Here is a 24,515-nt window from a genome sequence, read left to right on the forward strand (position 1 = left end):
TACATTGAGGCCTTCATCTACCTCTACTTCGTCATCCGCTATTACCACAAAGTCCGTGTTTCTATACATTTATTGGATGGAGGAGCCTTCTTTGACTGTCCGGTCTTCTAAGCAACCTTGGCTCATTGATAGTGATGCATCGAGTCATATGACTCCTCGAGATGATTTGTTGCAGGATCTCTATTCATCCAAGGGTACTGTCATTGCTGGTGATGTCTCTTTGGTGTCTATTTGTGGTGTTGAAACCTTCTCTCTATTGTCTATTGTCCCTCAAGTCCATTTATGAGGCCTTACATATTTCTGACATGGGATTTCATCTTCTCTCAATTTATGGCCTTCCTAGACTCGTGTTAACCCTCAAACGAACGAAGGTGGAAAATCCGGAAAAGCTAAAAGAGAAGATAAAGACAAAGGCCAAGGCAAAGAGAAACGGAAGACAAAGGCGCACGAGGAAAAGCGTAAGTTAAACTATTGTAAAAGAGTGCAAGCGCATCATGGTTTAATTCAAGGAGCGCCGGGCTCTCACCCGTGCAATTTGTAAATGTAGATGGGCGGTGGAAAGGAAGCTAGGAAGATAGAAGGACAATGGGAAAAAGGGCCTAGGCTATGGCCGGCCATGTAAAAAAGGGGAAAAGGGGATGACCGCCCAAAAGGGATTTAGGGTTTTGTATATAAAGTTGAAAAGTGAATGAGAAGCTCATTCTTGTGTGTGGCCAAAAGTAGCTCTCCTTTTCTTCTTATTCTTCTTCTTATTGCTTGCTTGAGCTTGTGCTTGAGAGAGGGAGTGTGAGAGTGTGAGGGAGTGAGTGTGTGAGGGTGAGGGACCGAGGAGGAGAAGCTCTCCATCTTCTCCTCTCTTCTTCTCTTCTCTTCTCTTCTTTTGTCTTGCTCGCGGACATGGAGCTTGGAGTGTGGAGCTTGAGGATGGAGCTTGCTTGAAGCTTGCACTTGGATCGTGGAGCTACCGGAGTGCGCGGGAGAGGAGGTAACTCGAACGGCATTAAGGTAAGCTCACTACACCCGTAAGGTAGGCATTGCGCGTCGGCTATGTGAGAGGTAGCCATTAGTGCTCGGCTTGAAACGCTTGAAACAATAAGTGGTCTGAGGGTCTCTGCGGTTGAGTGAAAGCTCCCACATTTTGGTTCCGTTGCCGGGACCAACGGATTCAAGCCTTGAGCGCTTGCGCGCTTCGAATCGAGCATTGGAGTAGGGTTTTCCCCGAACCGGTACTTGAGGTAGATAGGTAGGAAGCGAGGGGATTGAAGAGGGTATTCGATCTCCTTGGCAAGTAGGTTTTTTGCTTTTTTGAGATTTATGTTATGGAATGAACTAGTGTAGGTATTTACTTTGTGATTTGTATGCATTTAAGGTAGGAAAAAAACAAAGAAAAAGAAGCAAACAGTAGGGTTTTCTGTTGCTGTATAACAGGCTGAACAGGAAAATAGGGGCACAGATACTTGAAGTGCCGCTCGATTCGAGCACCATACTGATTCCAGGCATGTCTGGCACTTCTTGGTAGTGTTTTGTACCTATCTGGAAGGCGCTGGCCGATTCGGTGTAGTAGACGTCAGTCTAGAGGCATCGCGTGCAACTCGCGGGCTGCCGTCCGCGCCGTCGAACTAGGCTGTCCGAGTCCCAGAATCGGACCACCCAGAATCGGACCAGTCCATAATCGGACCACTTCAGAATCGGACCAGTCCCAGAATCGGACCGTCCAACTACTAGAGTCGGACCAGCCCCGTCCGATTCCCAGAATTGGACAGCCTGATCGGACGCGCCACGTGGCACTCGGACTGCCCTTAGAATCGGACTACTCGGACCACTCAGATTCGGACCAACCCGTCCGACTCGGACACTCGGACCACCCGGAATCGGACCAGTTCGAAATCGGACCAGCCAGAATCGGACCACCCTGTCCGATCCGATTCCCAAAATCGGACCATTGGGCCGATCGGATGAACCCAAAATCGGACGTCCGATTTTAATAATCGGACTCTTGAAAATCGGACATCTTAGAATTGGACAAAAAACTGTCAAAATCGGACAGGTATCCAGAACACAAATTGTGACGCATCTAAACCCCGAAATTGACCCCAAAGACCACTAGAGCTAAAGGCACATCACAGATCCATCACTGGGCTGAAACTTAGAGCAAGTAGTTCAAAATTTGGCTATAAACGGTCCTCCAAATTGCACATGGTGTTTACTGTAACGGCCATGCGGGCCGGGGGGGACTGCCCCCCCCGGACCCCCGCAAAGGGGGTTCTGCCCCCTCCGCACCTCCCCCAAGTAATTTGGAGGGAAAACGCGCGCCATGACAGGTCCTCCAAATTGGACCCTAGTGTAGTAATGGCTCTACATGAGTATGGATTCTCACTTGCAAAAGAGCAACCAAAAGCCCATACCCTAACAGAGAGAAACAAAGATCCTAGAACATCAATGGGCCAATCTAGCCATCAAGGGCAAAAAGGCCACACCACGAGAACACAAAGACATTGTGTTTAGACCATGTCTAGTCAGAGCGGAAGGCAACATCAGCAAGCTACAAATGCCGGGATGATGAGACATGATACTCTTGACGAGAGATGTACCTTGAGCAACATTGCACAGACAACCCAAGACATTGCTGGAGAATCCACGTCGGGTCATGCAAGTGGGGACTCAAGGGCATCTGTCAGAAGGCTTAAATTTACAAGCCAAGACTCGGAAGATGAAGACATAGTACCACCTGCTTATCTTAGGGTCAAGCTCACCGCGAAAAGAGAGCATACTATCGATGCTCTAATTGATGAAGGAGCAGATTTTAATATCTTGACCTATGAATCATGGACCTTACTAGGCCAACCAGAGCTCACACTGACTAGTGCAACTCTTAGCCCTTATGGGGGGCACCCACAAGCACTCATAGGGAAGTGCAAAATCCTTGCGACAATTGAAACAGAAAGCTTGCCTATCCTATTTCATGTTTCTCCAAATAGTGCTAGCTGCGGGAAAGAAACCCTCCTAGGAAGACCCTTCAAAAGGGCAACCAAGTGTGAGGCCGACTATGTAGCACAGAGGATACACCTGACACTACCGGGGGTGAGGATAGTCACAACCTTTAGCAAGGGTGACCTCATCAAACCTCAAGGGAAAGGCAAGGAAGGTGCTGACGAAATAGTCAAGCCTACTAACGAGAGCAAGGACTTGTTTGAAAAACTAATACAAGCACAGGTCGAACAACAAGAACCAGTGAGTGAGGCCAGGCTTGAAAAAAGAAGGTCAAGAGACAATGCCAAGGACGGGCTCTGGACTTACAAATATCGTAGAAGACCCCAAAAGAAGCCCAAGCCTTATAGACGCAGGCATCGATGGAGAGTCAATGCAATGCTGCGATGGATATCCAAAGCGTTGCTACGTGCTCAAGGGTATTATGCAGGTAACCGATGGATTTGGGTACCAAAACCCCCTGCTAAACCTCCTTTGTCGACTGAAGGCCAGGACATATCAAGAGCAAAGAAGCGTAGGAGGAGATCTAAACGAAAAACCAAGCCCCAAGTCAAAAACAATGCAGTGACCGAGCCCCTCATGGTTGAAATCAAGAAACCCAACGGGACCAATTGGAGGGTAGATCCTCAGCCTAGTGTGCTTGACAAGCAGACATCAGATGGTGGTTTTGCCACTTTTTTAGCTATACATAGGTGGTGTGCCCTCTCACTTTCATTATCTATCATTGATCCTTTGTGATCAGTGCTGACACATCTCCTTGCTATTGTTCAATGCCCACACAGACGCGTAGAGTGGCATGTTGGGATTGACTGTTGTAGCCTTGTACCTTCAACCATTGCAGTCACATTGTTTCTTCTCTCTCATGCATTCTCACTTTGTCTCCTCTTCGTGTTCACTTTTCTTTTTTTGTTATGCACTCTCATAGGACCATTGCAAATTTGCATGTTAGCCCTACAGTGAAATACAAAGCCATTCAAAGAAAAACAAAATAGAAAATAGGCGACACAGAGGTTGTATGAATGTGACATTGAGCTTGATTGAGATGAAGAAGATGGGTTGCTAGTCATACAAAATGTCGTGTGCTCTGTATGATTAGAGAGGTGATCGGTCTTACCAACCGGTCTGAATGTAGTAGCAAAGTTGGTAGGAAGGGTGTATGCTCGATTGTACGTGACGCACAAGTACTTTTCAAACCCCTCCTTTGTCAAGTGACTAAAATTTGGAACACGAGAAAAAAAAGAAGGTGAAGGTAACATCGTGGAATCTTGAGAAGGTATCTAAGACATTGTGAATCAATACGTGTCATTTGTGTACCTTGCAATACCAAACCTCCACAATATCTATAGGATACTCTTTACAAGGGCAATGGCTTTGATACCATGTGACTATATGCTAGGGTTTGCATTGAGGAAACATAGACTGTACGATCACGACTAAAACACAAAGACTCAAACAATGATGTGTAAAACTCAAACCCTAAACACAAAGTGTAAAATGCAAAAACACAAACACAAATAGAGAAGAAAGAGAACTTTGAAGGGAATGAGTCAATGCTGTAAATGAAGGAAAGAATATGCAAGATGCTCAAGAGCAAAGGTGTCCGATAGTTGGTGGCTCTTGTGGGAGATGGTTGAGGAAGGTGTCGATGTTTATTGTCGAGGAGATGAATCTAGAGTGTAGTAACCACTAGTTGGAGTAGTGGTTGATGAAGAAAAGTGTTGAAAACACAAAAATGGCCTATTGAAGATGATGATAATTGATCATTGGCAATAGTGGAAGGCTAGGCGATATTGTAGACCATGTAGCAACAATTGTCGGGGGCTGGACAGCTAGTGGAAGAGGGTTGATAGAGCTGAAACCTGCAAGACAAGGATAGGGCTGAATGGTGGGCAGGCCATCTATTTATAAACATGGAAGGATCCTCCCAAGTTAGGGTTTTGCATGTGGGACACAAAAACTCTCTAGAATTGGTTCCCATTTAATGAAACTTTTGGTAATTCATATGTTTTGGGACTGTTTTAGAGAGTCAATCAATATGGAATGAATTTTTAGCTCAACACTTGGTTTGGTGCATCCTCAATACTATGGTTTTATTGGGCATGAACATTTTGCATAATATCTTGAATGCACAGATGGCCATAGATTATGCATGACACACAACAGAGGTGGTTGTGGTGCAATTGGATTTGGAAAAGGCCTTTGATTTCTTGGAATGGTCTTTTCTTGCGAATCTCATATAAGATAGATTTTGGGCCTTGTATGTCCAAGTTGATCCATACCATGAGCATTTGTGCTACATCCGATGTTATGTTGAATGGTGGAGTCACTGAGTCCTTTTCCATTGCAAGCTTGGTTTGATAGGACTGCCCTCTAAGCCATCTCCTATTTGCACTTGTTGCTTACCCCATTCTTTCTATGTTGTTGCATCTTGTCGATTTGAGACAAGTGGCTGATTTATTTGTCCCTTTGCGCTAATATTTTGTTGGCCAGGCGTTGGCCAATGATACATTCATGGTTTTGAAAGCAGATGACTCTAGCCTTTACAAAGCTTTGGATGTTTGGAAAATTTTTGGACATGCATTGGGTCTTTGTATTAATGCTGCCAAATCCTCCCTTATCGCTTCTATTGGCTTGAATTTGCCAGATTTGGGGTGGTAGGTGTGATTGTTCTATAGGGAGACATCATGAGGCATCTTGGCTATCCCTCGGGTGTTGATGTGCAACTAAACATTGGAAGCCAAGTTTATTTGTTGGAAATCTCAAACTTGGCCATTTCATGTGTGCTTGAAAGTGGACGATTATACTCCCCATGCTTAGTTACTTTTTGCCATTGCTGCCTTGGACTTATGTTGCCTTGCCGGATCTCACCCGGCACTTCCTTTTCATGTTGTGGAAGAAAGATTCAATGTATGATGGTATATCATGGATATCTTGGAGTCATGCTCGTACACAGAAATCCATGGGGGGTGAGGGACTTGCTTATGAATAGATGGTATAGATCCGAGTACTTTGTCTACTAATATGCTTGTCTCTTATGTTGAATAAGGGTCCTAATTTGTTTGCAAGCCTCTCTTTGTCTCTCTCACACACACACACACACACACACACACACACACACACGTGCATGTGTGCATGCACACACACAGAGGGAGGGAGATGTATTTACATCTCCAAAAAGCCAAAATGGCCTATGAGACAAAGAAATGAGTACATGTGACCATGTCGTCTTGATTTAAGAACAACAGTGAAAATGAAAACAACCAACTATGACTACTGCAAGTACAAGGTACCATCATATACAAAATGATCTCTTGATGAGGCTAACTTTTGGGATCCCACCTTGGTCAATATGATGCTCTAGAATAATGTACTCTCCTTGAGGCAAGGATATTTGTATTGGGGTGGTCCAAGACATCGAGTCCACTAATACATGAGAAGGAGGTGAGGATGGCTCTCACATCTACTTTGCCTTGTTTTAGGCTTTCTAACATCTCCTCCATAACTTTATCATGTTGGAGATGAGAAATCTGTGCTTATTATGGGGCGTGGTGGTCTGTATGTGGCTAGTTTGGGACTTTTGGTAGTCTTTATGTCCAAAGTTTGTGTCCATCTTTCATCAATCTTTCTATGACTGAATGGAATGCAGCAACATTCTAGCTGCAATAAATTTGTTTTTCATGTAGTAATCTTGGACAGGAATCGCCATTTGGGAGGATATTTTTGTAAAAGATGAAATGACCTACCTTTTTGCTTGTTAGAATCTTTTTTTAGGATCCAAGTTCAAATTAAGAAATGAGGCTTTGAATGCTTACACGTTAAAAAGTGCTAGCTCAACCAATCAAGAGTCTAGAATGACATTGAAGTCGCATGGGGAGCTTTCTTCAGCGGCATGTTTATGGTGGGATTAGTGATCAGTGTTTGTACATTTTGTCCTTATGTTTGTTGTTCTACCTCTTCCCCAAAGCACTAGGATTGAGCCCACTTGGACATAGAAATGCACATTGTTATATTTGCAGGGCATATGTTGATATGTATGCCAATGGCCCAAGAGGTATTTAACCAGCTTCCTACAGTAATATCATTTCAGGTGCCACATTGGCAAAGAAGACTGGACATATTATATGGCAGTTTTTACTATTAAAACATTTGATAAGGTTGAACAGTACAGAGTGAGAATTCACTGAAAGTGGTGATTGGCGATATTACTGAACTTTGTATCAGAGTGTGGATTGAGTGAATTGTTGGATTACTATCAAGCGAGAACCTCACTTGTTGATTTAAGGCTTGCTTTCTTCCTCTTTTGTCCTTCCTGTAGAGTATGCTTGGCAGTGTCATTTATGCAAGGGACCGTTGGCTCAAGCCTGGTGGCATCATACTGCCTTCACATGCAACAGTAAGTACTGGTTATTGTGCACTGCATTGTTAAATTTGCTTTGATTCACAAGCAACGACCATCTGATGCTTGTGGTTTTCTCTAAAAGCCATTGGTTGAACTCTTGCAGTTGTATATGGCACCTGTCACTAATTCTGAACGGTATGCTGAAAGTATAGACTTTTGGCGTAATGTTTACGGTATTGATAGTAAGTTCTCCTGCTTCTTACTTTTGGAAAATTGCTGGTAGAAATCTCCTTTGCTTCACATTATGATGGTTGGTTGATGCTAGTCTATTCTCAAAACTGATCCTGCTTAATCTGCTCATAATTCCCAACTTTTGACATTTGGTTCATTGAATGTAGTGTCAGCAATGCTTCCACTTGCAAAGCAGTGCTCATTTGAGGAACCTTGCATTGAAACCATTACAGCAGAGAATGTTTTATCATGGCCGATTGAGGTGTGTATATGTTATGGATGCTTTTGCAAGCTCTAAGTGTAGCACTAGTAAATCAATGGAAAACCAGATAGTCTCTAATCTATTTATGATTGTGCTTTGATATGTGAAACTAATAAAATCAATGGAAAACCATATTTTACTCCTGCACACCAAAAGGAGAAATAGGAGAGGGTTTTGATTCATACGACTTAAAGAGGTAGTACAAACTTGTCACTAGACTTGGCTAAGATGAAATGGATTGCCATTGTTCCCAAATGTGGTATGTGATTTTCTTGTAGTAGATTCCTCATTTTCTTGGCGTTCCTCTTGGGGTTCCATGATGACCAGATTCGCTAAAGGTCTTTGAACTGTTGAAACTATTAACCCATTCGAAGTGGGCTAACTGACTCGGAGAGGGAAAGTACAAGAGATTCCTCCTTCTCCTAATAAATTGTTCATAGAACTAGGATTACTAAGAACCATTTCTTGTAGGGATATTTGATGGGACCTCGAATGGGTTGGCACTGGCTATGGCACTAGCCGGACCTCATGCTCATGACAGACAAACACACTTCATGATTGGAGAGGTGACAAACTTCACCAACTGGTTCGGATGGAGCAGCTGAAACCGGCCTTTCTCCTCGGATAGGGTGGTAAATAACCTAATTAAGCACTATTTACAGCAATTAACAAATTCACAAAACTGAAATGTACACTTTACGATATAATCTTGGACATTGGACACCTTGTTGGTCGCAAAACTGGCCCCCCTTTCGGTATTATTTAACTTAATTGAGGAAGAAGTTGATGTACAATGGGATTAAGGACTATTTACAGCAATGAACAAATTTACAAAATTGAAATGCAGACTTTACCATATAATCTTGGACATTGGACACCTTGTTGGCCCCAAAATTGGCGCCCCTTTCGGTATTTACTTAACTTAATTGAGGAAGAATGTGATGTACAATGGGATTCTTCCAATCCCTTTCGGTATTGTAACTTCCCTTGTTGTCCAAAATGACCAACAAGTCTTTAATTTGATTTGCCCGTTGATTCGGGCAGTCAATTGGCCTTTACCCGCTTTGATGGAGATGGAAAATGCCCCAAATTAATTGATTTTCTGGTTCCTCCACTTGAGTTTGACTAAAAATAGCTTTAGCCCTATTGAATCCAAGTCTTAGAGTTTCCAAATTTTTGGCATGCTCTCGGAGGTTGTTGCTAAACCCTAATTTCTGTTGTAGATTAGGGTTTACAGCAGAGAAATTTGAAATTTCTCAGCCTTTGGTAATCTTAGTGTTGTAATCTTTGGAGCAACTTGCAAGGCTGTAGAAAGGTTGGGAGATGAGAGAGAATGCTGAGGAGGGAGAAAATTGAGACTTTCTTCACGAAGAACTGAAGAAAATCTGTCATTTATTGCTGCTGCCCTGTCTTAACAGCTTGTAGATGTAAAAATTGAAGAAAATGAATCAATCATTGTTGCTGCTCTGTCTCAACAGCCTTTAGATGCTGTCATCTGCTGTTGATTGGCCTTCTTTTGACCTTGGTTGCCTTAAAAGGTCCTCCAATGGCTACAAATCAGACCAACAACATCTCCTCCTTCTCTCTTGCAAGTTGAATATATTGAAACACCTCTCTCCAGTCTCTAAAGACGTTTTTCAGCCTTGTATGGGCATTTTTGATAAGTAGCAACCTTTCCAAATGGTTTTTCTAGCATTATCCATAATTATATATTAATTTTCAGTCTTTAGATATACTGAAAATTGATCTAATAATTATTTCAGTGTCTTGAAAAATGATGTGACGGGCAAATAATTAAATTGGCTAGGCAACTTCCATTCCTGAGTGTCTTTGTGCGAACTTTGACCATCAGATTGACATTAGGTACCATTAAACGCCACTTCTCTAGTGTCACCAACTGATACTTATGGCCAAATGAATGACCTAGGCCAACAACTGACACCAGATACCACTAAGTACCTGTGTAGTACATGCGCGGTATAACTTATAGCAACTTTTGCCTTTGACATCCCGTGATTTCCTCGGATCTTGGGCTCGTAAATTTACTCTAATCCTAGTTACACCTCACATGTGTAACATTTATTTAACCATGTGATTAAAAATTAATCCACATGTTAAGCAATGTTTTAAAAATACATGTCCTCATGACAGTAGCAAGGCTGGTAGGAGGAGTGTAAGTTTGACTACATGTGATGCACAAGTACTCTTCAAAATCCTTTGTCATAAGCTTGAAATCGAGAATAGGAGAAAGCAGAGAAAGTGAAGGTGAAGGTGGGATATTGTCTTTTTTTGTGGAGTCTATAATGCCTTCTTAAGGCTTCTAGTGATGGAGAAGTCTCATAAGACATCATGGGGTCTCAAGAAGGTGTGTGAGACATTTGTGATTCGGTTACGAGTCGTTTGTGTGCCTCACACAAAATCAAGCCTGCGCAATATTTGTACGATACTCTTTATAAGAGAGCTGGTTCTGATACCATGTTAAGAAAACTATGGAGCAGTTGCTAGGGTTTGCACTGAGGAAGCACAGAGTGTACGACCACGATAGAAACACAACAATGTAGACATACACGTGCAAAAATCAAACCCTAAAAGCAAAACTGAAAACCCAAACAAGTAGAAGAGAGAGAGAGAACACAACTTTGAAGTAAACGAGTATTGTGAATGAATTTAAGAGTATATAGACTGCCCAAGGCCAGAGCAGTAGTGTCGGGCTATTGGAATACGTGACGTCAACATTAGACATGCTGCAGTAGGCAGGTGGGACGAGAAAGTGCAAATGCAAGGTGAAGAGGAGTTTCTTGCTAATGTGGAAGGTCAGTCCACTATTGCATGGAGCAAAAAATGCCAAAGCAAGGAGTAGAGGATTGTCAGTTGGAGAGGCACAATAGACTAACGCCTGGCTGATGGAGCATGAAACACAAGCATCAGAAGTTGTTTGAAGGTTGGTGATGATTGAAATTGCCAAACATAGCAATGATGGAGGTGTTTGATAGAGGGCGGCAACTGTGGAAGAAGTGTCAACAGTTGGAGTACTCGATGATGGAGTGGTAGTAAAATTTGCACACAAGGGCCAAAAAAGTTACACCAAGGATGATGATTGAATTGGGACAGCGTGTCTCTTTGTAGATGTGGATGGACCCTCCCAAATTAGGAATTCATAGAAACTCTCTCAAATTGCGCCTTGTTTTAGGATTTTTCATCAAGTAAGCATGCTTTGGAGCTATTTAAGAGGCTAATCAGTATGTAATGCATTTTTTAGCTCAATATCCCCTTGTGTAAGGCTCTTGAGAGATGACCTTGTCAGTTTAACTCACTAATCATGTCATGGGGACATGAAATTTTAAGATGCTTTCATTTTTTCGATAACATTTGATTAAGTTACTAATCAAATGTGCAAGGTTATTTAGCACATGTGATGCACATGACAGTTATTTCATGGTAGTAGGCTTAGGACCCTGAGAATGCAACGGTTGTCAAAGGAAAAAGTTGTAATAAGTTATGTCAGTTGGCTTTGGGGATTAGTTGGTGTTAGTTTGACCCTAAGGAAGTTGTTTGGCCAATTAGTGTTAGTGGTCATACTAGGGACTAGCATTAATTAATTAATTAATATCAATTTAAGGGTCAATAGAGTTTGGGGACCACTTCAAGTTGCAAATGGCCTAGCCAACTTAATTATGGATGGACATATTTAATATTGGGCAGGGTCAAAAGGACTGAAATTAATTTTCAAGATGCTTTAATTTTGAAAATTAATTAAATGGCTAAATAATGCTCAAAAGAGATTTAGAAGGCTACCACTTGGCAAAAATGCCCATGCAAATTGAGAAAACGTTTTCAAGGGTTTAGTCTCACCCATTCAGTTAGTTTATAGCTTGAGAGAGAGAGAGAGAGAGAGAGAGAGAGAGAGAGAGAGAGAGAGAGAGCTGTTGGTCTATTTTCTGATTAGAGATCAACAATTTTTTGTTGAGCAGAGCTATCTTGGTGCCTCAGTAGGTAGCGGATTGCAAGGAGACACCTTCGAAGGGCTAGCAACAATATTGTTGATCAGAAGACAGCATTTTGGAGGTGCGTGGCAGTAAGTGGCTTTATTAAATGCAAGTTGGAGCAGGCAATGTTGGGAATAAAGGCCTCTTGCCTTTTAAATGTGCTCGGGTGTGAACACACCCTTAGCACTTGTACTTACACATATATATCTATCTAAAAACCTAAAGGTACATACTCGTCATTGTACTTGAAAACGTGCTCACTCTCTACTCTGCTTTCTCTCTCTCTCACTCTCTCTGTCTCTCAGTGCACGTAATGACATTCTGTCTCGATCTCCGTGCCTAACCGGTCCCTACAAACTGGTATCAGAGCGTAAGGTGCTGTAGATGATCGTCAGGCTGAGGCAGAAGATCAGCATGGTGACGAGATAGCTCAAAGGCGCAAGGGAGTTGCAAGTAGCCTCGTGTGTTGCAAAAGTTCAACGAGTAGCAGTTGAGAGGAAGTTGATAGGAGCAACGGGCAGTTGATGGGCTGATGAGCGTGCAACGGGCTGGGTGAGCAGGCGATGAGCTGGACAGGTCAGTCGTATGACCAAGCGGGCGACTTCACGGCACACGACGAGACCAGCAGGTGACATGACTTCACGGCACGTGATGAGATCCACAGGCAACATGAACTTCACGGCGGGCAACTTCACACTAGCACAACTAGTCTTGACTTGACGGGTCAACGTCAAGACGTGACACTTTTTTTCTTCTTGTCATTTTTCTGGCAAAATCTTGGAATTTTTTTTTTCCTTCTTCCCTTCCGAGCATTTGCGCGCACAAGCACAAAAGGTCAAATTTGTGCAAACTTGGCCAATAAATTTGGGGCTTCTTGAGACTGAGTACTGTTCATGCAAAATTGAGGCATATGCGTCAGAAATTGCAAACATTGTGTGCATTTGAATTGGGAATTTCTCCACAATTATTGAAATTTTGCTCATCTGAGTGAAATTTCTCAACATTGGACCCATAAAATTTGGGGCTTTTCCCAGATTTGGGGATTGTGATGCAGGACAAGAAACTTTGTCTCAGAAATCGCAGGAATTTGTGACATTTTGTCCCCGACATTTGGGGCTTTTCATGTACATGCGCAAATTGGGCTGAAATTTACCCAATTTTTCGACATTGATGCACATTGGACCCTATGCAATTTGGGGCTTTTGCAGTTTGGCAAAATTTTTGCATCATTTGCTCATTTTATGTACATGCAGGTTGAATTCCACGCAATTTGGACATCAACACTTGGTAAAATTTGGGGGTTTTGCTGAAGTTACTCTGTTTTGGCAAAATTGGACTGTTCTATGCATGACAGAGAAAATAGATGTGTGGCTGATGCTTTGAGTACAAAAAATTGGGGCTTTTGACCATTCGTGTCAAAATTTATGCCCGTGGGTACATGTACAACAGAAATTGCAGCTGAAATTTTGGGATTCCTCATGTAATGTGATGCATATGCCCTTGGAACAGCTGTAATCAGTTGGATAATGCTGTAGCACATGGTTTGGTGCTTCTGAAAATTTAATTACATATCTGAAATCTGTGCTTCTGCGTGGTCATTTATTGCTGATTGGTACTTGTTTGTACCTTGGTCACTTGGGTGACAGTTTGGGCTTGCATTTGCTGGTTTTTTGGTCACATTTGGGCTGAAAATCATGGTTGGCAGCAATGACAGCAGTAATCTGATGCATATAAAGAAGCTTGAAGGCGCACATAATTTTGTAGTTTGGCAAAAGCAGTGCTACAATATCCTGTTACAAAAGAAGTAGGCAAAGCCGATCAAAACCAAAGGGGCAAAGCCCGCGGACATGGATCAGGACGATTGGGATGAGTTGAATGAGCTTGCACGCTCAACCATAGAGCTATTGATTTCTAATGCCTTGCTCTTCAACATTGAAGGTTTGAATTCTGCATATGCTATATGTACTAGACTAGAAGAACTGTATGCACAGAAGAGTGTTGCAAGCAAAGTGTATTGGCTAAAAAAGCTTATGGATTTGCGTATGAAAGAGGGTACATCAATGTCTACTCACTTGAGTGAGTTTAACTCCATTTTCAGCCAGTTGGTTGCCTTGAAGTTCATGATTGATGAGGAATTTTAGGCTACTTTCTTGCTTTGCACTCTACCAGAGAGTTGGGATACATTCAGGACTGCTATGAGCAATTCTAATGTGATCCTTTTGTATGGTGATGTAGAGAGTGCTCTACTTATGGAAGAGATGAATCTGTAGAACAATGCATCTAATAAGTCTTCCAGTGCTTTGCATACTAGGGGCAGATCATAGCAAAAGGGCAAATATGATGGTAAGGGACGTAGTAAATCACGTGGCAAAGATGTTGAATGCCATCATTGTGGAAAGAAGGGTCACTTTAAACGTGACTTCTACAAATGAAAAAAAGGGAAAGGAAAAGGCAAGAAGATAGATGATAGCAAGGAAGAGAAGGATAGTCAGACTAAGAAGAGCAATGTAAAAATTGAAGAGGTGAATAAAGTTACTCATAACAGTGACAGTGGGAGTGATGTACTCTTTGTCTCTTCACACTTTGGTGCACATGCTTTACTTGTAGATACAGATGATGACATGCATACTTGGATTCTTGATTCAGGTGCTTCCTTTCATGCCACCCCTCATCGTGAGTGGTTCTCCACCTATACAAGGGGTCGACATGGTGTTGTCCATCTTGGGGACAACTATGCATGTGAGATTGCAGGTATTGGCAGTGTGTAGTTACAGTTTCAGCATGGCTCTGTCTTTACACTTTAGCATGTACGGCATGTACCTCAGCTCAAGAAGAGCGTAATTAGCACAGGGCAGCTAGATGATGATGGTTTTCATACCACCTTTGGTGATGGAAAATAGAAGATTTGTGAGGGATCAAGAGTGATTGCGAGAGGTTGCAAGAGTGATACTTTGTATCCACTTCATGTATCTAGTGTGCATGACCATGTTGCCGTGACTGAGCAGCCATGCGTTTCTTTGTGGCATAGCCGGTTGGGACACATGAGTCAGCTAAGCGTTTCTTTGTGGCATGGTCGGTTGGGACACATGAGTCAAACAGGAATGAAAGTGCTTTCTCGTTTGGGTTACTTGCCTTGTCTTCGTTATGCTGATTTTGAGCATTGTGATCATTGTATTTATGGTAAACATGCACAGACGTATCACAAAAAGTCTCTTTCTTTGAAATCTTCTCCTCTAGAGTTAGTACATTCAGATGTATGTCAAATGCAAGGATTATCTTTAGGGGGAAAGAAATATTTTGTCACCTTTGTCGATGATGCTACAAGGAAGGTATGGGTTTACCCTATTCGTAGCAAGGATGAAGTGCTTGACAAGTTTAAATTTTTTTTGGCATTGGCTGAAAATCAGACTGATAAGATACTTAAGTGTCTTCGCTTTGACAATGGTGGGGAATATGTGTCCAAGGCCTTTCATGCATTTTGTGACAGCAAAGGGATAAAGAGGGAGTTTACTGCCCCTCATAATCTGCTCCAAAATGGAGTTGTAGAGTGCATGAGTCGAACCACACAGGATAAGGTCCGTACGATGTTGTCTCATGCTCCATTACCCCATGGTTTTTGGGCAGAGGTTGTTATGATAGCCGTTCACTTAATTAATCGGTCACCAAATAGGTCTTTGTTGTGGGGGGGGGGGGGGGTGAGTTTTCCAAGAAGCGTGGTCGGGCAAGCCACCTTCATATGCTCATCTGAAAGTGTTTGGTTGTGAGGCTTTTGTGCACATTGGTAAAGAAAAACGCAGCAAACTTGAGCCAAAGTCCTGTAAATGTATTTTCCTAGGATATGGTGACGAGGGTGAAATGGGGTATAGATTGTGGGATCCCGAGAAAAGGAAAGTAGTACGCAGCAATGATGTTATCTTCCGGGAAGATCGCATGCACAAACAGCCCGAAAAGACTGAGGAGGTCCGTAGGGTTGTATTCCGGGAAGAAATACCTTTTGGACAGCAAAATGTGCCCACTGTACAGCAGCAAATACCTGCTTTAAATGAACTTGTAAATGCAGGAAATGATGCTGGAAATGATCAGCCAGCTATTGCCCATGAAAATGAGCCATTACATGTGCAGGAACAGCCAGGACAACAAGTTATTAATGCTGATTTGCAGGCTGAAATGCTAGGACAGCATGCTGAAAATGAATATTTGCAGGAACAGCCCCAGCAAACAATGACCATTGGGTTAGGAGATCGTCTAGGGCTACTAGACAACTTGACAGGTTTGTTCCTGGTGCAATTAATGTGGCTGATTATTTCATATTGACAGACTGTGGTGAACCGTCTTGCTTCAAGAAAGCAATGGACAAACAAGACATCAAGAAATGGTATAAAGCCATGCTGTCAGAGATGGAATCTCTTGAAAAAAATGGCACTTGGGACTTGGTGCAGTTGCCTAAAGGGCAGAAAATCCTTTCATGCAAATGGGTTTACAAGATGAAGGTCACTTTTGGTTCCTCACCAAAGTACAAAACAAGATTGGTTGCAAAGGAGTACAAGTAGGAGCATGGAATTGACTTTGATGAGATTTTCTCTCTTGTAGTCAGAACCATTTTGGGCTTGGTTGCAGTTGAGGATATGGAGCTCATACAGATGGATGTAAAGACTGCGTTTTTACATGGTGATCTGCATGAAGACATATATATGCAGTAGCCTGAAGGGTTTTGTTGAACAAGGGAAGGAAAAAATGGTATGTAAACTCAAAAGGAGTTTGTATGGGCTGAAACAAGCACCAAGAGAATGGTATCATAGGTTTGATACATTCATGCAGTCCTAAGGCTTTCATAGAAGTCAAGTAGATCACTGCTTGTACACCAAGAAGGCAGCAGATGACAGCCTGATTATCTTGGTTTTGTATGTTGATGACATGCTGATTGCTGGCAGGGATACTCATGCCTTGGATTCATTGAAGCAATGTCTTCATGGCAGCTTTGATATGAAGGATCTTGGTGATGGAAATCACATTCTTAGCATGCGAATACTCAGAGATAGATCGAAAGGCTTACTCTATCTATCTCAGCAGGAGTATATCTCCAAAGTTTTGCAGCATTTCAATATGAAGGGGGGGTAGACAATTAGGATCCCATTACCTCTATATGTGAAACTCAGTGCAGAGGACAATCCTACATCTGATGATGAGAAGGTTGAAATGGCTAAGATGCCATATGCTTCAGCTGTTGGCAATTTGATGTATACTATGGTTGCTACACGTCCGGACATTGCCTTTGCAGTGAGAGTGGTTAGCAGATACATGGCAACCCCTGGCAGGAAGCATTGGGATGCAGTGAAAGGTATTATGAGATACCTTAAAGGCACAAAGGAGTTGTGCATCTGCTTTGGAAAGCAGAAGGCATATGTGTTGGCTTTACGGATGTAGACTATGCTGGTCATGCGGACTGCAGGAAGTCCACTTCTGGGTATGTGTTTACTTTCACCGGAGGAGCAGTCTCTTGGATCTCCAAGCTACAAAGTGTATTGCATTGTCTACTGCAGAGGCAGAGTATGTGGCTGCCACTGAGGCATGCAAGGAGGCTTTATGGCTTTTATATCTGGTGGGAGAGCTTGGCATCACAGAGTTACATGTTCTCCATTGTGATAGTTAGAGTGCTATCATGCTAGCACGGAATCCTGTCTTTCATACAAAGACAAAGCACATACAGGTGAAGTACCACTTCATTAGAGATGTACTTGACAGCAAGAGCATTGAGCTTGTCAAAGTGCATACAGATGATAACCCTGTAGACCTTCTCACGAAGGGTCTTCCAGCAAAGCGGTTTGCTTATTGCCGACAGTTGATGGGAGTTGGATAAATATATGTATTTCAGCTCTGTAGATATCTAGACTTAGCTGATTTTTTTCTCCTCTTAAGGCACATTCTGTCTTTCATACAAAGACAAAGCACATACAAGTGAAGTACCACTTCATTAGAGATGTACTTGACAGCAAGAGCATTGAGCTTGTCAAAGTGCATACAGAGGATAACCCTGTAGACCTTCTCACGAAGGGTCTTCCAGCAAAGCGGTTTGCTTATTGCCGACAGTTGATGGGAGTTGGATAAATATATGTATTTCAGCTCTGTAGATATCTAGACTTAGCTGATTTTTTTCTCCTCTTAAGGCGCATTGCCTTTAGGTGGGAGGTTGTTGGGTGTGAACACACCCTTAGCACTTGTACTTACACATATATATCTATCTAAAAACCTAAAGGTACATACTCATCATTGTACTTGAAAACGTGCTCACTCTCTTCTCTGCTCTCTCTCTCTCTCTCTCTCTCTCTCTCTCTCTCTCACTCTCTCTGTCTCTCACTGCGCGTAACGTGGCTTTTAAATGTGCTTGGGTGTGAACACACCCTTAGCACTTGTACTTACACATATATATCTATCTAAAAATCTAAAGGTACATACTCGTCATTGTACTTGAAAACGTGCTCACTCTCTACTCTGCTCTCTCACCGCGCGCAACGACATTTTGTCCCGATCTCCATGCCTAACCGGTCCCTACAGGCAATAGGAAGATTTTAGAAATCAGATTTCTCTCTCACCTTGGTGTTCTATCACCTTTTCTAGTAATTTCTCATTAGATCATTTCTCAGCCATTCTCAACAGATCTCAGCCAAATTTGGTGGACAATAGGAGGATTTTTGTTGTAAACCCTAAATTTTTTTAGAAATTACGGTTTGACAACCACCTTGTCATCCGTGCCAATAGGTGAAGTCATTGTACACTGAAATCAGCTCTTGAAATTTGTGGAATTGATAGATATTTCAAAGCCATCCCATCCATTGTAAATTGGGGTAGCATTTGGCTAGTTGTTGGTTCCATTTGTACGAGTACTGGGTGAAAATCAAGGGGCGATTGCCCCAAATTTTTTGTTGATTGTATGTATAGCAAGGTGCTTTTGACGAATCTTAACTTGTACAGTGTCCATTAGCAATCAAAGTTAAAGAAATATTGAAAGGGGCGCTAGTGTTGGGGCCAACCGAGTGTCTATTGTCCAGGATTGTTAAGGTAATGCGTGCATTTCAGTCTATGCTCAGCTATTGATTGCTGTAATTAAGTGCTTGATTAGTTTTTACCACCCAATTTCAGAAGAAAGACTGGTTTCAAGGTTCCATTGTCGGGATACCATGTGTCAGAAGTGGTGCAGCAATGGAAGCGTAAACAACTGTAATAAACTGTTGAAAGACAAGACAAAAGAGAAAGGTAAAGAAAGAACACAATATAGATGAGAACTCAGATGTATACTCGGGAAATGGAATCCATATATCAGACATGGGACTGTCGCATACAATAGTGAGTCACTGGTTGCGTGGACACCGGCACTGGCTCCTCTCTCCACAGGACCTCTAGATGGTGAACTGACCAACTGAGGAGGAGGAGCCCAAAATAAATAGGCACAAATAATGCCATTAAATATGTCAGGTCTGCCAACATTTAATGCTGGTCGGCTAGCAATAAATGCCGAATATGACCATAAAATGACACAATAGAAAACGTCTAAATAATTTAAATAATGTGCCTAAGCCTTTGCATCTCAGACTCACACATGAGCTGACATATCTGCTAAGACCCTCTCTTAGATCGTGGGCGATCTGATACAATACAATGGTAAAACATAGAACCACCAAGTAGAACCATGGATACCCAAGTAGTGGGTGATCAAGCCACCACCAAGGTGTCTCAGAGAGAACTTGATGTCGATGTCGATCGTACCAGCTTCGGAAAATAGAGAAGATCATAGTAGCACTCAATCTCTGTCAACAATGCCGTTGATGTAGCACACGTGACTATCCTGTCACCAATGCCACAGCACATAAATGACCATGGATCCCCTCCTTTGCCCAAATCGCCAAGGTGTCCCCTCATGTGAGCTCCAGATAAAAGCCACCCGCTCTCTGTCAAAGAACCAGCCCATCGTGAACCTGGATGTCAATCCTAGCTCTAGGATTTGTACCTGCCAGTCGATACGTCAGGGACATCCCTCTATGGATCCTGTGCATCTATATAGAAATATAGATGAGGCGCGGCTTGCCGATCTCACCACCCTCTCACACTCCCTCTCTAGCACTAGAGAGTCGTGAGGGATGACTGCATCACCACCACTAGAAAGCAGTTGAGGAAGGGGCCACCCAGCCCTTCCTACGATCCGAAGATGAGGATCCCTTCCACGCCTTGGACTTTACCTTGATCGGAGGATCCGAGAGGCAGATAATAACTTGTTTGAGGAGTCCGCATCCTGCTTCATCTTCTGCTTCTTTTTCTTCTTGGAAGCCGCTAACTCTTTGCAATCCTTCCATAAATGGCCCTTCTTGCCATAGTGGTAAAACTGGGCCTTTGACTTCTGTTGATTACAATTGATCCATGAAGACGATGCACAACCCCTAATGATTCACATATCAATCAACAAATTACTTGTGAGAGTACTTAATACCTAGTGATGAAGAAGATTTAGAAGCATGGTGCTTAGACTTGGACCTTTGCAGCCACTTGATGGTGACTACACTTATGGTGGCATTGTCGGAACCTTTACTTTGTAGCACATCCTTCCTTCCTCCTTGTTCTACAATATGCAACACCACAAATACTACCCCCTCCCCTCTCTCTCTCACTATAACCTAAACAAAAGCTCTTTATTGTTTCAAAACACCATGTGTTCTTTTCTCTTCTTCTCCACAAAGACCAAACTAGTTGTTTACCTCCTTGCTTTTCCATGTATTCATAGAGACAAAAGTGCAAATGCCCGCTACTCAGTTGCACCCATAAATCCAATAAAATACTTCTCTAATTCAAAGCTTCCCAATCCTCTTGAGGTATGCCAAATTCAAAAATCCACCATGGCATATATCCCCATGTGCTCAAGCATTCTATTTCTTTGTAGATTCATTGATTATTTTGTTCCTATAGGAATCCCTCTCTGAAGCTAAGCCTTACCTGAACCTCCATAATGTGACGGAAGCTGCCCTTGTAGTCGCAAAGTCGCCTCATGCTCAATCAACATCGAGGACATATGAAGAAAATCGACAGGACCCGTAGATGTCGCCCGTAAAGCATTCGCCACTCTATCAAACTCCCAAGGAAGCTTGTAGAGATGTACCAACAAGTTGTGCCTCTGATAGGGCAGACTGCATAGTGCAAAGCTAGTCTTGGATTTGGGTAACTCGAAGTAGGAATGATTGGATCGTATATTTGGTTTCAAACTTCAGTTGTTAGAGTTGGCCATAGAGAGTAACGGCCCTCATGGTGGAAGGAGCCTCGTACATCAACTGCAACTTCGACCATACGTTTGAAGCTATCGTGCATGAGGTGACTGCCGGTAGGACTTCTTTGGAAATACACCGAAGTAAGGCCGAATAAGCATAGGCATCATCCGAATCCCATGTAAGCACTACTTCCTCATGGTTGTCTTCATCAAAATCAGGTGGAATAGGAAAAGGCTATTGAGGACGTGCAATAGCTTCGCCAACCACGTACCATAACTGCTTCTAGATAAACCAAGCCTTCATTATCTCACTCCATGTGTAATAATCAGGTCCATGGAGCTTGTCATCAGTGGATGTGCATGGAGGAGCCATGTGTAGAGGATTTAGAAGAGAAGTAGAGAAGAGAAGGTATTTGGAGAGGGAACACAGCCAAAACACGAGCACAAACTGCAAAGAACAGAGTTCACATACAGTGCAACCCAAAATCAGACCAATAGAAGACAAAAGCTGCTGCAAAAAACCAGCAAATCAGTCAAAAACTGCCAAAAACAGCAAAAACGACCTGAAAGTACAGTCGTCTAGCCAAGGAGGAGCCAGGAACACCAAAACACAGGCTGAGTACGGCCACAAATAGGCTGAGCAGCAGCCTGAAAACTGAAATCACAGGCAGCAAAGGGGCTGTAGACAGCAAGTGATGGTAAATCTGTAGAAAACGCAGGTAAAACAGGTCGCCTGTAGGGAGCAGCAATCACTTGATCAGCAAGGTAGCTTAGTTGGTTAGAGCAAAAGACTGAAAATCGTCATGGAATCAGCAGGAAAACACAGCAGAGGAGCACAAATCCTGAAATCTGATTCCATGTCAGAAGTGGTGCAGCAATGGAAGCGTAAACATAAGCTGTAATAAACTGTTGAAACACAAGACAACAGAGAAAGGAAAAGAAAGAATACACTACAGGAGAGGACTCAGATGCATGCTCGGGAAATGGAATCCATATATTAGACACGCGACTGCCGCATACAACAGTAAGTCATTGATTGGTGGGCACCGGTACCGGCTCCTCTCTCCACAGGATCTCCAGGTGGTGAACTGATCAATTGAGGAGGAGGAGCCCATAATAAATAGGCACAAATAATGCCATAAGATATGTCAGGTCGGCCAAAGTGTCACAACTCTATAGAAACAGAATTTGTATCATTTTTCATTAATTTATCTATATAATGATTTATTAAATTTATTTCCTTTGCACTAATTAGATATAAAGAAAAGTGCATTGGAGCTGGCCACTGATGAGTGGTCACAGGTTATGGTGGACCCACGCGGTGGGTTAGAGAAAAGATAGTTCACACTTCCACCTATATGACCCGATTGGGCGCCTGTGACTAGAACTCACGCATATCAGGGTTAGACTCGCACACAGAAAGGATTGATGCCTTGAAGTGTGGGCTAGATCCACCAGAACAGACAGTTACAATCAACAAGATGGCATGATCATGAAATGCTTGTATAATGTGCATGTGTGGGCTGAAAGCTTGAAATGCACATTTCTTTGCATAGGAAAGTCACATGAAGATTCGGATACCATTTTTATCATCTGATGAAAAAGGATACAAATTCTGTTTCTATAGAGTTGTGACACAAAGTTTAATGCTAGTCAGCCAACAATAAATGCCCAATATGACCATAAAATGACACAATAAAAAATGTCTAAATAACCTAAATAATGCTCCCAAGCCTCTACAGCTCAGACTCACACATGAGCTGACATATTTGCTAACACCATGAATTCCCTTTAATTGGTGGGCGTGAGGTACTTGATTGAAGGTCAAAAGCTTTGCTCTAGTGCTGAAATTGTATTTAGTTGAGCATTATAGCAAGAATGTCTTCAGATGGGGAGATGAGATCAAGTAGGAATGATGCCTCTCAATCTGAAAGTTCATAAAAGTATTGGGGAAAATGCAATGCCTGATCTTGGACAAGGTACATAGCATGGACAACAAGTTGATAATGTTGATTTAGACCAAAATGCGGGTCCTTCTAGACCTTTCAAAGTTGATGATCAGCAAGAGGAAGAGGAAATTAATGACTAGTTTGAAGATCAACTAAGGACCATAGTTACCTTCGTACGATGTACGGTACAAATTCGTATGTTAAAATGGGCCTATTTGGGCCACCCGGCTTGCGCGTCATCAATCATATGCCACACGTTTCCTGCACAATTGCACTTTTTTTTGGGGGGGGGAGGTGGGAAGCCTTGGATACCTCATTTCATCCCTTTTCTAGCCATGCAACCCAAACCCCCCCCCCCCCCCCCCCCCCCCCCCCCTCAAAGCCCTCTTTGGATTCCTTCCAGCTTGGAGCCCTCTCTTTGACCATTGACCTCTCTTTCTTTGACTGTTTGAATTTTGACCCTTCACTCATCTACAAAAGGTGCTCCTCTCCTCCATGCTTCCACACCAATTCAGCAAGCACTTACCATTCTCATTTTTTCTCTTGGATCTTGATTCATGGACTTGTGATTTGTCATTCTCGAATCTCACCTCCCATCCCCTCTTTCCCGCACCCTGTGGAAGCATTTGCCATTCTCAAATCTCATCTCCCATCCCCTCTATCCCGCACCCTATCAAAGCATTTGCCATTCTCATCTCCCATCCCCTCTCACTCTTGCTCTTTCAACTTTATCCCAATCCTCGGGCCTCTCAAGTCTCCCTCCCTTTCAACTTTTAAGACTCAAATTTCAAACTTTCAAGAGTCGAGACTCAAGCATCTCTCTCTCTCTCTCTCTCTCTCTCTCTCTCTCTCTCTCTTTCTCTCTCTCTCTCTTTGGCCTCTTTTTCCGTCATTGGCACCATGACTCATGAGAAGCATGAGGCCTTCAATTTACATGCGATCCATGTGTACAAGGACACAAAGAAGCCCAACTCCCATTATTGAACATGCAAGTATTGCGGAAAGCACTATACAAGTGGTGGAACTTGGTTTCTCCAACATCTTTCCAAGACCGGGGGAGGGGAGGGCAAGTTGCTCCATGCAAGGAGATCCCTCAAAACATTGTGGAGGAGATTCTCGCTAAGATGAGAGGGGATCCACAAGAGGAGGAGAAATGCACGTCATAATGAGCGGTTTTATGAGGAAAAAAATAGATTTTACTATTTTATGATGAATTCTTGTTTAAAATTATTAGTAGTGCTTGGATTTGATTGCCAATCCTCTGTTTGATCACTCATGTTGAAAGAGTCATAAAAAATGAGTTGTATAATTATTATATTCAAAACACGCAAAACCCGAGACTAGGGGTTTTATGGAAAAATATGCGATTTTTGGATTTTTGGTGTGCATTTGCCGTTCTGATGGAATGAAACATACGAAGAAAATCATTTTCTATAAGAGTAATCGGTGATTGAGTGCAATCTTGCATTCAATGTCCTAAAGTAAAAGCAATGAAAGAAGATGGTAAAAGTCA

The 24,515-nt window shown here is 42.6% G+C and overlaps 1 protein-coding gene across 1 annotated transcript in view; it reads left to right on the plus strand.

The window, feature by feature from the left end:
• PRMT6 (protein arginine methyltransferase 6) overlaps positions 1–24,515 on the plus strand; it is a 137,088-nt gene that overhangs the window by 82,637 nt on the left and 29,936 nt on the right. The window contains exons 7-9 of the mRNA XM_087697607.1: positions 7,304–7,381; positions 7,491–7,569; positions 7,726–7,820. Of these exons, the coding sequence (XP_087553733.1) occupies positions 7,304–7,381; positions 7,491–7,569; positions 7,726–7,820 (252 nt within the window). The remainder of the gene's footprint in view (positions 1–7,303; positions 7,382–7,490; positions 7,570–7,725; positions 7,821–24,515) is intronic.

This window comes from Lygodium microphyllum, chromosome 17, assembly GCF_053477565.2.
Source record: "Lygodium microphyllum isolate KBCC chromosome 17, Lygodium_microphyllum_v1.1.10, whole genome shotgun sequence".
NCBI lineage: Eukaryota > Viridiplantae > Streptophyta > Polypodiopsida > Schizaeales > Lygodiaceae > Lygodium > Lygodium microphyllum.